Source organism: Austrofundulus limnaeus, unplaced genomic scaffold, assembly GCF_001266775.1.
Source record: "Austrofundulus limnaeus strain Quisiro unplaced genomic scaffold, Austrofundulus_limnaeus-1.0 Scaffold224, whole genome shotgun sequence".
Classification (NCBI taxonomy): Eukaryota; Metazoa; Chordata; class Actinopteri; order Cyprinodontiformes; family Rivulidae; genus Austrofundulus; species Austrofundulus limnaeus.
In genome coordinates, this window is record NW_013952626.1 from 717713 (window position 1) to 730910 (window position 13198).

The following is a 13198-nucleotide window of genomic DNA, read 5'->3' on the forward strand; positions in this document are numbered from 1 at the left end:
ACAAAATAAAAGTTGGTCAACACAAATGATACAACAGAATTATCGTAAGAAAAAAATTGTAAGCGGAAAGGTAAGTGTATGTTTTGGGTTGTGACGTTCGCTGGTCTATCAAAAGAAAAGAAAAAAAAAAGCGTTTCGCATGAACCGGAAGCACTTCGATAAAGCGCCCCCCCCTCACCAAAATAAAAGTTGGAAATCGATGGGACACAAAATAAAAGTTGGTCAACACAAATGATACAACAGAGTTATCTTAAGAAAAAAAATAGTAAGCGGAAAGGTAAGTGTAATGTCCTGCTTTTTTCTGTTTCACGAACGTATCCAACCTTCATCACACAGCCCCACGTTTTTTATTTTAATTTTTTTTTTTTTACCCATGTGCGATTCGTTTTATTTAAATAAAAAAAATTATTGTTTTAAAAGTTGAGACAGATTAACTGTCGAATGTCCTGTTCTCAGTTTTCTGATATGGGTTTTCGGACGAGTCTTAAACGTAAATTCGCACATCGTGACTAAAATGTGGGATAAAAAACTGACAAAAGTTATGTGGCAGCGGTGGGATTCGAACCCACGCCCCCGAAGAGACTGGAGCCTTAATCCAGCGCCTTAGACCGCTCGGCCACGCTACCATGTTGTCATGAACAGACAGCAAACACCAGTCACACATAAAACCAAAGGAACCACACTGACATRGACTTTAGATTGCCGTTGAGACCTTTAAATCAAACTCATATTCTCAGGGGAAAAAATAAAATAAATAAACAAYAGCAACAAGATGACAATTGTAATATTTTATTTAAAAAATTAGAAAAAAATGATGGGAATAGCTAACACAGGCTTTCAAGTTCAACTTGTACACTCATCTTTAACAACTGAAGAACATACTTGCATCCTAAAAGTAGTTACTTTGGTGAAAAACATCTTAAAACAACCTCGACCACATGCACAAAAATTAAAGAACATCACACAATAAGTATAGATGGACACAAGAGTTGGTGAAATAATAATAATAATAAAAKATCAAATGAAACAATCTGCAGTTTTTTGTTTTGATAATAAAAAAATTATGAAACAAAAGAGGAAACTCTCTTTACATACTTAAAACAAAAGATTGCTTCTAATCTAGCAAAACAGTGAACTGGAATCGGGTGTATATAAAATATAATGTGCCAGAACAATGGCTGTGTCAAGCATTTGGCTGTGATACCCCTTCATGCTGGCCCTAAATATTGTTGAGGTGGACAGACAAAACACCGCTCAGAGGGGAAAAGCTAGACCGCCTGGACGGCTCAGGACTTCTTGGAGGCACAGGTTGGAGGAAGAAGTCTGTGAGAGTTGGCTCGCACCCATGGATGTTCGATGACGCTCTTAAGAGGGAGACGGTCATTGGGGTTGTGGCGAAGCAGCTTTGAGATCAGATCCCGTGCGCCATCAGAGACGACTGTTGGGAACTTTAGATCCACCTGAAAATAGCAATTCAGTAAAAAAGACAAAGAATATTCAGGAAACTCCATCCAAACATGATACAAGACACATTAAAGTCCCCCCCACCCCACAGCAAATACGACAAATTAAGCTACTTTTAACTATACTGAATGATTTTTTTTTTTACAAGCCCCTTTCACATATAATTATGGTGCCTTGCACAAACACCAACCTTCATAATCCTTTTGTACGTTTCTGTGTGAGTGGAGGTTTCAAAAGGTGGGTTGCCAACTAAACATTCGTAGCAGAGGACTCCGATGCACCACAAGTCCACTTTCTCACTGTGAGTGTGCCCCTCAATCATCTCTGGAGGAAGGTAATCCAGCGTCCCGCACATAGTACGACGTCTGGACGAGAACAGGAGGTGAACAGAAGCAGTTGAAGATAGAAAACAAACGACTGGTAACAAAAGAACAATGGTGCTTAGACATCACATTGTGGCTTCTCACCTTAGAGAGGGTGCGTGAACAGACCAACCAAAATCAGCTATTTTTAGCTCTCCAGCAAAGCCGAGAAGAAGATTTTCCGGCTTGATGTCACGGTGAATGACTTTTCTCTCATGGCAATAGATGAGTGCATCAGATATCTCCTCCATGAACTGGGAATGTGAGAAGTGTCAAAAAAACAACAGAGTATTTGGAATTCAGTTTCCAACAACAAATCTTCTACCGTTGCAGTTCGCTGATCATCAAACCGTCCGAGTTTCTGGAGCTCCTTGTACATTTCTCCACGTGGGGCATACTCCAACACCAAAAAAACCCGCTTGCGGTCATGGAAATAATTGTAGAAGCGCAGGATGTTTGGATGCCTGAAATACAAAAAAAAAAAATTTTTTTTAATTAAAAAGGAAATTTGTCAGGCAATGTAAAATCAAACATGATTTTGTTCTTGAGCCACCACTTCCATTGCTGCTCTGCTGCAAACTGGTGTGTAATAGTCACATGCAGCACTCAAGCTTCACCCTCCGGATGGTTTCACACCAATATTACATCTTCACATGTGTGAACAAAGCATCTCGCTACCATGTCAAAGACTGACAATTCAAACAGTCCAACAACATACTTGAAATTCTGCATCTTTTGTTTTAAAATGGAAACCTTCTCACCAGATAAACAAAACACTTACAGTAAGTTTCAAAAACAAAAAGTCAGTGATAGCAACACAGGCGCCTCATTTCATCAGTTTACTGAACTTTAGCACAAGATAAAGGCTATTGTTTGTGTGATGGGTGACCATATTTTCACCCATCCATCTATCTTAACGCACATCTTCTTTTCAGGGTCAATGGTGCCCATATCCAGCAATCACAGGGGTCACAGGTCCTGGATGGACATGGCATCTCTGCATGCAGAAAGGTTCTGAACCAGGATTCAATCCAGCAACCTTGTTGCTGAGAGGCTCTACCAACTGAGCCACTGTGTCGCCATTTCTTTTTATAATAACTTAATATTATAAAAGTAAAATCTGCCATAAATATGTTCTCAAACTGTTTAATGACACATTTGGCCTAACCATTGAAAATATAGATGAAATAAGAATATATAAAATGCAAATAAAACAGAGTTTTTTCTTTATTAAATTTTTTGGGAAAAATAGCAAAAAAAATCKCCTTGCTTACAGGACCTCAAAATATCGTGATATGTCGTATTGTGACCCATGTGTATCTTATCACCAAATTCTTGCCAGAACACAGCCCTAGAATCTAATAGGGGTGTAAGAAAATATCGGTACACTGAAATATCGCGATATTTCATTTCCCGATACTGTATCGATATTCTAAAGCCCTGTATCGATTTTTAATTAAGGTTTAAAATGTCAACCTTCTTGCCAACCGTCCATTTTTATGTTGCCTCTGACCACTAGTTGGCAGCAGTGAGCCAGGCATTTGGCTCCTCTACCTCTTGAATGCCAGAGAGTAAGGGTAGCATTAGCATTGTAAGTAAACATTAGCTTTTCTTTTTTTTTCTTCCCCAGTAAGAGGTTTTTATTTAATAGAATTTTTGGACAAAAAAATCGCAATATATCACAATATATTGCCTTGCTTACAGTATCCCAATATATCGGGATATATCGTATTGTGACTCCTCTGTTATGATATGTATCGTATCGCCAAATTCTTGCCAATACACAGCCCTAGAATCTACAGAAGCATACTGAAAATAATCTGTAAACTGGTATAATAAACTATGATTTTATCATTCAAGACATTGTGTAAACAACGTTTTGAGAATTACTGGTCATAATAAAACACAATGACAAAAAAAATGTGAGCTACTAACTTGAGGTGGGCTTGAATCTCAATTTCCCTCCTGAGCTGATGCTCCACACCTTCCTTCTCCATTTGAGACTTGAACAACACCTTCAGCGCTACAATGGCCTGCAGCTTCTTCACCCTTGCAAGGTAGACGTTGCCAAACTTCCCCTTTCCAAGAGGCCGACCAATGTCAAAGTCATCAATGAAAAGTTTCCTAACATCAAAATAAAAAGATAAGTTTATTATTTATTGAACAAAAAAACAAATCATATCCAGTAAGTGCATTTAAGTATGCTTACTTTGGTAGAGAACTTGAAGGGGAGCCAACACATTCTCTTCCAGGACCTAAAAGTCACAAAACAAGCTTAACAGACAGATTCAAAGTACAAACGCAGATATCAAACTGTAAAGCTTAGATCTGCATGAGAGGAGGACGCTGGTACCTGTGACAACATTTTTGCTCGTTTCTGCTCGTGACTTCACCAGAACACGCTGCGGTCCTGTGACCATACTCGGGGTTGCAAACTAATATTCACAGTGAAAAAAAATTAATAAAATGCAGCAGGAAACTTTTGATCACAAACGTCAATTAGATAAATCATTCTTATGTATTTTACACACTGTGAAATAAATCAAAATAAATGACTACTTCTTACATGATTTCACAGCACTTATTTTAAAAATTATTCCGATGTACCATGCAAATATTGTATCATTTTAGTAGTTTTACTTAAATGACTTCTAACAATTGGTGTTTACCGGTCTTTGTGGACCTCTGGGCTCATAATTTTCCTTATTCTGTAAAATAAACAACAAAAAAAAAAAGGCTCAGATCAACTCACAAACACAGTAGAGATTGTCTAAAATTTATCAATCTGTTTCCAAATTACATCAGCAAGCAAAACTAACTCTATATACAGCATACAGGAAGTAAAAAAGTACACTAAACTATATATTTTCAGGATAACTATGGTTTATATGTTCTGACATAGATGTGTGGCATTTGACCTCAAAACTACTTTCTGTAGTTATTAAATAAATGGTAAGTAACGTAATAGTTCTGATCAAACTGAACAGCTAGTATTTTGTGTTGATTTAATTTAGTAATTTAACTATATTACGTTTTATTATGTAGCTTTTGTTTTATACAATGAATCTGTGTCAACAAGAAATACGTGTTCTATTAATGAGCAATTTGAGCACAATTAAACAGTGAGAGTTTTTGAAGGATACAGAAAAATACACAAAGCTGAAATAAAAATGATTTGATGGCGAAACTAACTCAGATTGAATTAGAAGCAAGCTAACGATTTACATTTTGCTAACGTTAAACTCGCTGCTTAAGAGCTCGAGATTTTGTTAATGGTGCACGTTTTTGTCAAACATTCGATACACTAAATTGTCTTCTACCTTTAGCGTAATGTTGCATGTTTGATAAATAAAAGTAGGTGCAGATATTAGGGAGCTAACGATCGCTAAAACGTTAGCGCACTTTTAGTTTGACATGTCAGCAATTCTATAGCTAATAGTTTTTAAGGATTTTATGTGTTACCCGAATAAAGTTCAGTTTGAAAATATAGCATTACCTGCATCTCAGTTTTATGAAACACGTTTTAACTGCGCAGCGTGGAAAAGTCTGTTTCCTTGTTTGAAAACCTTCGTCTTATTCTTTTTAAATTTCCCAGGCCGCCAACGGTTTTCAAAAAAAAAAATCCAGTTTGAACGAACGTGATTGGTCAGAAGGTTGAAGAAAGAGAACAACCATTGGTTAGAATTTTTGCCAAACGAAGTATATGATTGGTCGAGACTGATAATGATCCCGCCCCCTTTTCCCCCCCCTTACTTGTAAATCAGTTATGAAATAAATCATGTTATATTTCAAAGCAAATCATAGAWCACTGACATATTTCATAGAAATAGAAATTCTGGCTATGGGTTTTTACAAATATCTGCATTTTTAATCTTAAATTATCTTATTGTGGACAGCCTTATTTCCCTCTGGGATCAATAAAGGATTTTTGAATTGAATTGAATTGAATTGAATTGAATTGACCCTGACCATCCTCTTCACTGTCATGGAAAACATTGTCTTCAGTCAGAGGCTTCTTCAGTTTTGTTGTAATACAAACAGCTACAGATCTTTCTTGCCCACAGCTATCACCAGCTACAATAACTCTAGTTAAATGARTTACAACATATAATTTCCCTCTGGGATCAATAATGTGTTTTGAATGGAATTGAATCTATCACTAAAATACACACAAAACATGATTGAGATTACTTTAAAAAATGAAATTCTACTGCTGTGGAGATACAYATGTTGTAGTTTGTTTTTACAGAACTACACACCCTATAAATACATTTCAAAAACTGACAAACTGAGAATTAGACCTTGAAAAAGTTTATTCAAAACAATTCKGCTTTTACAAGATTCACAATTAAAGCCCAGGACAACCTTTTTTCATGACATTGTCACTGTCCACTTCTCTGTTCCCAATTTTGCACGGTGCATTCCATCACATGGACAAAAAGTATGCTTTCTGAATGCATACATTAACGGTTTAGCGACAGGAAACAGGTGGGCCGTTTCTTGCAGTTTGACTCTGACACCTGCATATTTGCAAACACTGAAGAATGTAACTGTTCTGCTATATGATTGTATGTAACTGGATTACAGAAGAAGTGCTAAAAAGATTTGTTTTTCTTTTTATCTTTTTTCTACAACTAAAACAAATCTGCTAGTTGACAAATTATGAAAAAAAATGTAATCACTTTAGGGCAAAAACCTACTTATTGGCTCAAAACTTGAAAAATAATCATTTCTGAAAACAAACAAAAAAAAAACCAAGAAATATCCTACATCTTAAATAATCTTGAAGAAAAAAAAAAAAAAAAAAAACCAAGAAATATCCTACATCTTAAATAATCTTGAAGATTCAAACAAATAAATTATCTGACTAATCTCATCAAGGTATGATTTCTGTGTTTTTCCTACAAAAATCCGATGATTTCTATTATTTTTCTTCATTTTTAACATTTAATACTAATGTATAAAGTTAGTAAAGCACTATATAAAATATTGCGGTAAACTGCAATGCCACATGAGCGATGAAAACTTGCTTTTGACACAATAAAGCGTTATTATTTAATTATTTCTACATGCAAATTCACAGAAGATTGTGTGAAAGTGTAAAATGGACTGCATTTAAGAACATTTGTCTTCTTATTGATAACTGAAAGAGTTTTTGTTTTCCTTTAAATACACTTCCTTTTTAAACACACAAAAACTTTTATCATACACACAGATGAATTACAGTCAACACGATGAAAGCCTCTGGACTAATGTATAGTTCAGTTTCTTCCTCAAGGACATCTTTAAAGTTAAACAATTTTTTTTTAGATTTTTCTACCTGGATTAGTGAGATGCATCAGGATGCTTCCTCAAGGACACTTCAATATATGAATTTAGGAAGCCAAGGTTTAAATTATTGGCCAAAATTTTTTTTTTTTAGTTTTGAGCCACATCTGCCCTAGAAAAGGGATTTCATGCTGACATTCAGTCTGGGTTGATTTGAACAGTGCAGTTGGTGAAAACTAAAGCGCAGGACGGGAGCTTTTCAGTCAGTGATCGCCGCAGACTTAGGAACGGGTCATTTCCATCCTGAGTCCTGTTTCCATCACTAACATCGTCATCCGCACCTCCTTCCTCTTCGTCCTGCCGTTCCTCGCCACCTCCCTGTTCCTCGTCCGGGATCTGCCGCGGCTGGAAAATCACATCCAGAAACTCCAGCCGGCGGAGTCCACTGATCGACCGGCAGCTCCGCACAACCTGCAGCTCGCTTAGCGTGCAGGCCCAAAGACACAGGTGCTTCAGGTCCTTCAGATAGCTGGTGCAGAACAGGCCCGGCGCCACCTCCTTACCTCCAAGGCTCAGCTCCTCGAGTCCAATCCAGCCTGCCCTCAACCCAAGGGAGGCCATCTGCAAYGGGTAGCCTTGTCGTCCCGTAACGCCTATTTCGAGAAATTTAAGTCTGGAAAGCCTTTCCACACCCACAGCTGCATTAACCGCACAGCTTTGGAGCCCGTCTGCTGTTACACGAAAGGTGTCGCGTAACTCCAGTCGACTCAGCCTTTCCCACGACGTCAGGCTCTGAAGGTGCTGGTCTGTAAACGAAGGCACGTTGTTAAGGGCCAACTTCTCGATGCCGATTCCCGAATGACAGCTGAGCCTTTTGCCTCTCTTCTCCTGTCTTTGTTGCGAAGCACTGGACGTGGCTTCTGCTCGGTCGTGAGGTGCAGCGGGCAGGCTTTGGCTGAAAAAATCCCGAGGCAGCTCGCAGCTGCACAGCTCCAGCGCCCTCAGAGACGGAGGGAAGGCCCGGCAGCTGGGCAAACTCCGCAGATCTGAGTGGAGGAGGTAGAGCTTGCTGAGGCGCGGGCATTTCGTGGACAGAGCTTTGAGCCACGCCTCGGAGAGGAAGGTGCCGCCTCGGGCAGAGAGCAGCAGACCCCGCAAGCGAAGGCTCCTCAGTCCGCAACCCAGGAACTGGCGCAGGAGGACCCAAAGGATGCGGGAGGTCACCTGGCACACGGTCCATTAATGTGTGTGCGAGTTGAGGGCAAAAAGAAAAACAAGTTTATGTCAACAAATATGCAATTAAAAAATGCTTAAAGCTCAGTGGTTATTTCTTTAATTAGATTTTTTTCTTTCTAAGATTTCTTAACTCTCACACATTTAAATTACTAACACAATACATACTGAAACATGCATTTAATAATAAAGCAGCTATAATGTCACTTCACTAATGTTCATTGAAAAAGACAGATGAAAAGTGGTAAAGCCACATTTCCAGTAAGAATCTTACCCCTTTCCATGAGGTCAAATCAACATTCCTCCATAGTCTTTGGTCTTTAACAAGGCGTTTCCACCTCTTACACACTCTAGAAAGAAAAGCAAAAACTTCACTCATTTGGTATTGGTCACAACATGGAAAACCCCCCTGCAGACTAACAAAACACACAACTGTTAAAATAACAACAAAGAAAGAAACGAAAATAAGAACTTACCTCCCAGCTCTGACAAGCTCTCTAACGTTCAAATACGATAAAACATCTATTAAAATGTTCTCAGGGCAGAAATCCAGATTACAGGCTTTAAATTCGTCCATTTTGTCTACAAAAACTCTGAAAATCTTCCACACGGACAGAATATTCAGACGCACACGGGTTGCGCCCAAATCAGAACCCCCCCAGGAAACAGCAGCTCGTCGACTGTGTGACCTAGACTCGATCTGAAATCTCAATTTAAAATCCTTTTATTTCTAACAGTAGAGGGACTCGGTCGATGTCGTCTTTCTTTCAGGAACATTGGCAAATTTATGACAACACCCGTGCGCTGCAGCTTTTTTCAAAACAGAGGTATCGCCGCCTCGCGTTCGTTTGGTGAACTGCTCCCGACGCCCGCGCGCTGTACGGGTGTTGCACCGGTTTATGTGACCGTGGCATTCTGTGACTCCAGGGGCCGCTGTTGCCTAAACACCGGACAAGATGGCGACCAGCAATGGTGGAGGAATGGAAGTGGATGGGGCAGGCAAGTATTTATCTCTTATCCCGTCATTTAAGTCTGACATCAGTATGGATGAATGTAAATATTTCCTGTCGTGTTGTGTATTTTGGTCACGAGTAGTCGTAAGCGGAGACTTTGCGGTTTTGAAGGTTGCTGACATAAGCGGGTTAACGCACAGACACACAAGCTCAGTAAAATAACCAGTCACTTCATAGATTCTCTCTCATCTGTTCTGCTTTGTTACTAGAGTTTGGATCAACACAACTACATTTATTTACTTCAGTATGTCTTTACGATTCACTACTTTACAAGTCAACAAACTGCAAACCAGGGTGGCACACGCTTGACGTTGTTCACTGCGAATGTCAATGCTATTTTAACCCGTTTTAAATTAAACAATCTGTATAAATATCATAAATCAATTGTTTAATTTTTGTTGTACATTCTTGCTTTCTCTACTAAGTTTTATACAATTCGGCCCTATAGTGCTGGATGTTGAAACAAATTAAACTCATAACTTCCTGTTATTTGTATTGTATGAACAGAAACGTGTTTTGTGTCATTATTTAGATGTGAAATCTTGTAGAATTATGAACTATATTTTAGCCTCAAATCTAAACAAATTGTTCCTATTACAGTGCAGGATAGACTGCAGGTCATTCATTTATCACCACAGCAGTCAGGCCTCTCAACAGCAGCACAATCTAACTATTGTTATTAATAATTCACGTTTTATTTTACAATGTTTCTTTTTTAATGAGGATGCTGTCCACAAAGTGGTTCTTTTGTCTCCTCGGGGTATTTCACGGCATTATTTTTGTTTATCATTGCTACTGTATGTAGGTGTATGTACTTAGCAAAAACAAATAACAAAAGTCATTACCAAAGAATTAGTTTTTTTGTAATATTGATCAATAATTCTTCAAGCTTCCTGAAGGTTTTCAAAGTTTTGTTGGGGATTTAAAAAAATAAGTCACATCTGATCTACACAATATTGAAAACTTATTAATATAAATAAACCTATAATTTAAATGTAACTTGTTTTTGTTACCTACAGAAGAGATCTGCTGTGGCAGGTTACATTTTTTTGTCTGGTTACAGTCAGTGGTTGTTCGGACTTTTAACCTGACAACATTAAAGAAGCTGTTGGAGCTGCTGTCCAGTTAAAGCTCACCTCGTGTGTCTCTCTGTGTGTCTGCAGCAAGCCCCAGTGTCATGGCCTCGGGGGTCACTGGGAGCGTTTCTGTGGCCTTACACCCTCTGGTTATCCTCAACATATCTGACCACTGGATACGCATCCGCTCCCAGGAGGGGCGACCTATGCAGGGTACGCACGCCGACAAAAAAAACCTAGCTTACACAAATATCTGTTTTTATTAAAGTAACACATTTGACAAGTGCTTTTTTTTTCCTATTTTTTGCTTTTGCTGACAAGCAGTTAGAAGAATGGCTCACTGAATGCAGCATACTTATAAACAAGTGTGCTGAAAACTGTGTTTTCTCGTCCCAGTGATTGGAGCTCTGATTGGAAAACAGGAGGGTAGAAACATCGAGGTGATGAACTCCTTTGAACTCATGTCTCACACCATAGATGACAAAGTGCACATTGACAAGGAGTACTACTACACCAAGGAGGAACAATGTAAGCAATTCTTTTTAATAACCAAGTACTGCACAGCTTGACAGATATATTTCAGTATTCAGGTGATTATGGTAAGGTRTTAGACAAAACTCTTAACTTAAAAATAAATCAAATTATGAAACAACAAAGCCCTGCTGATGAATTTTTGCACAGTATTTTTTTTTTGTATTTTATTCTTTTAAGTTTACCCACATCTTTAGTTATTAAAGACTACAAAGTCATTGTTAATATAATTGGATCTAGGCTGAATAATTAAACATATCTGAGATCAAGTCATCAATAATAATTTTTAAAATAAGTAGATAAATTAATGTTTTTCTGTTGGAACATCCTGTTGTTTCTCAGTTAAACAGGTCTTCAAAGACATGGAGTTTTTGGGCTGGTACACCACAGGTGGACCCCCAGACCCGTCAGATATCCACATCCACAAACAGGTATGTAAACACTGAAGCCTGTCCAGTGCAGAAAGGCAGAATACGGCTAATACCACTAATAATAATAATACAATCACTAATGACCTCAGCTAGCTTGGTTTAAAAAAAAGAATTTAAAAATCAGACCAAAAAAAAAAAAAACATTTTCTGCAAAAATGTAGTGATGCTAATAGCTGAATGTCAACTGAAGAAGCTAAAACTGAGTTGGTTAAAGCTATAAGAGCAGAATACTAGCTAAAAGCTAAAAACTAAAAGATTAAAACCCTAACTTAAAGCTTAAAGTTGCATAAAATTATTTAAAAATGGTTAAAGGCTAGTTAAAGGTGAAAAGCAAAAGGCTGGCTCAAAGTTAAAAGTAGCAAAATGCTAGCTGAAAAAACAGTTATACTGCCGTCAAATGCCATCTTTAATTTCTTTGAATAGTTACACGGCAGCTGAATAACAAGTTTTGTTATTAATAAATGTTCCTTTTTCATCTCRTGCACACTTTCTGTTCTCCTTTTCCTGCAGGTGTGTGAGATCATCGAGAGCCCCCTCTTCCTGAAGCTCAACCCAATGACCAAACACACCGATGTAAGTTCATCCATAATAAAATTTAAATAAAATAAAAAGTCTGTGTTTTAATCCATCAAGAAAGAAGCAGCGGCACGCCGCTGGGTTTGAAACCAGCCTCTCTAAACCGTCTCTTTCTCTCCCTCAGCTTCCTGTTAGCGTTTATGAATCTGTGATTGACATCATCAGTGGCGAGGTAGTTTTCTTCCAGCTCGGTTTCAATTTTTAGTTATTTTTTAATATATAATTCATTTAAAATTGTGTATTTGTTTGTTATTCAGGCTACCATGTTGTTTGCTGAGCTGACGTACACTTTAGCCACAGAGGAAGCGGAGAGAATCGGAGTCGACCACGTAGCTCGAATGACGGCCACCGGCACCGGAGAAAACTCAACGGGTAAGAAATGCAACAGGGCCTGTTCAAATTAGCCGCAGAACCAGTTCCAGAATGAAATACCAGTCGCGTGTTCTCACTCAAATGAAATACTTTAATTTTTTTCTCCTTTTAGTGGCTGAACACCTTATAGCTCAGCACAGCGCGATAAAAATGCTCCACAGCCGAGTGAAGATCATCCTAGAATACGTCAAAGCCGTAGAAGCAGGTGAGCGAAGCACCGACGCAAAAGAATGTGAAAATAAATCAGCAGAAGCAGCTGTTCTCGAAGGTTTCTTCTCCTCCTGTCTGTTTTTACATGCTCAAACACACCACCTGTAATTACCAGTTTCTCTTCAGTCATATTTTAAAAACACTGACCAAACTCCGCTGTTTAAAATACATTTCTTTTGTGCGTTTGTGTGACAGGAGAGGTGCCGTTTAATCATGAGATCCTCCGTGAAGCTAACGCCCTGTGCCACAGGCTGCCGGTCCTCAGCACCATAAAGTTCAAAACCGACTTCTATGATGTAAGTCTTTTTTTGTAAATAATAGTATTATATTTCAATACACAAAGATATGTTTAAAAGAATCAATGATTAGACATTATTTGATAAACRTTTACTTCAACTGTAAAAAATATTGTCACATGGATTAATGCTGCAAAGCACAAATGATGAGTGCAAAGCTGAGCAAGCTTTTATCTACCCTGAAGCTTTGTCTTCTTCTATCTGATGATCATAACTTTTAAATGAAAGCAGAACGCCTTGACAGAGAGGAGAATGTAGAAATGACTCAGCCTACAACGTAAAGTGGATGGAGGACAACAGAGCTGCTTCATGGATTGGAGAACCTCAGCTTAGCCTATTAGCCTATGTATATATACTGTATATATA

General features: G+C 38.3%; 3 protein-coding genes and 1 non-coding gene across 4 annotated transcripts in view; 1 reads left to right on the top strand and 3 right to left on the bottom strand.

The window, feature by feature from the left end:
- Positions 1-544: 544 nt before the first annotated feature.
- trnal-aag (transfer RNA leucine (anticodon AAG)) lies at positions 545-626 on the bottom strand. Its single transcript has one exon. It is a non-coding gene; the product is annotated as a tRNA-Leu (tRNA).
- Positions 627-773: 147 nt separating this feature from the next.
- On the bottom strand, positions 774-5448 carry aurkb (aurora kinase B). The gene is made up of 9 exons (XM_014019598.1): positions 5323-5448; positions 4496-4534; positions 4180-4261; positions 4036-4081; positions 3762-3950; positions 2152-2290; positions 1932-2080; positions 1655-1829; positions 774-1460 (listed from the first exon to the last, which is right to left on the bottom strand). Exons 1-9 carry the CDS (start codon positions 5326-5328, stop codon positions 1287-1289), a joined length of 999 nt encoding a protein of 332 aa, XP_013875052.1. The 5' UTR covers positions 5329-5448; the 3' UTR covers positions 774-1286.
- Positions 5449-6614: 1166 nt separating this feature from the next.
- Positions 6615-9143, bottom strand: LOC106525374 (F-box/LRR-repeat protein 12). The gene is made up of 3 exons (XM_014019599.1): positions 8804-9143; positions 8602-8677; positions 6615-8318 (listed from the first exon to the last, which is right to left on the bottom strand). Exons 1-3 carry the CDS (start codon positions 8902-8904, stop codon positions 7293-7295), a joined length of 1203 nt encoding a protein of 400 aa, XP_013875053.1. The 5' UTR covers positions 8905-9143; the 3' UTR covers positions 6615-7292.
- Positions 9144-9234: 91 nt separating this feature from the next.
- Positions 9235-13198, top strand: part of cops6 (COP9 signalosome subunit 6) — a 6856-nt gene continuing 2892 nt past the window's right edge. The window contains exons 1-9 of the mRNA XM_014019600.1: positions 9235-9326; positions 10504-10629; positions 10813-10944; positions 11290-11378; positions 11889-11951; positions 12079-12126; positions 12212-12326; positions 12439-12531; positions 12732-12832. Coding sequence (XP_013875054.1) covers positions 9284-9326; positions 10504-10629; positions 10813-10944; positions 11290-11378; positions 11889-11951; positions 12079-12126; positions 12212-12326; positions 12439-12531; positions 12732-12832 — 810 coding nt within the window. The 5' untranslated portion in view covers positions 9235-9283. The remainder of the gene's footprint in view (positions 9327-10503; positions 10630-10812; positions 10945-11289; positions 11379-11888; positions 11952-12078; positions 12127-12211; positions 12327-12438; positions 12532-12731; positions 12833-13198) is intronic.

What these genes read in the sequence shown, in the direction of transcription:
- aurkb (XM_014019598.1), bottom strand. An exon ending in CCAGAGGTCCACAAAGACCG is followed by an intron (nt 4,262 to 4,495) that starts GTAAACACCAAT and finishes TGTGAATATTAG; the next exon opens with TTTGCAACCCCGAGTATGGT. An exon ending in GTTCACGCACCCTCTCTAAG is followed by an intron (nt 1,830 to 1,931) that starts GTGAGAAGCCAC and finishes GTTCTCGTCCAG; the next exon opens with ACGTCGTACTATGTGCGGGA.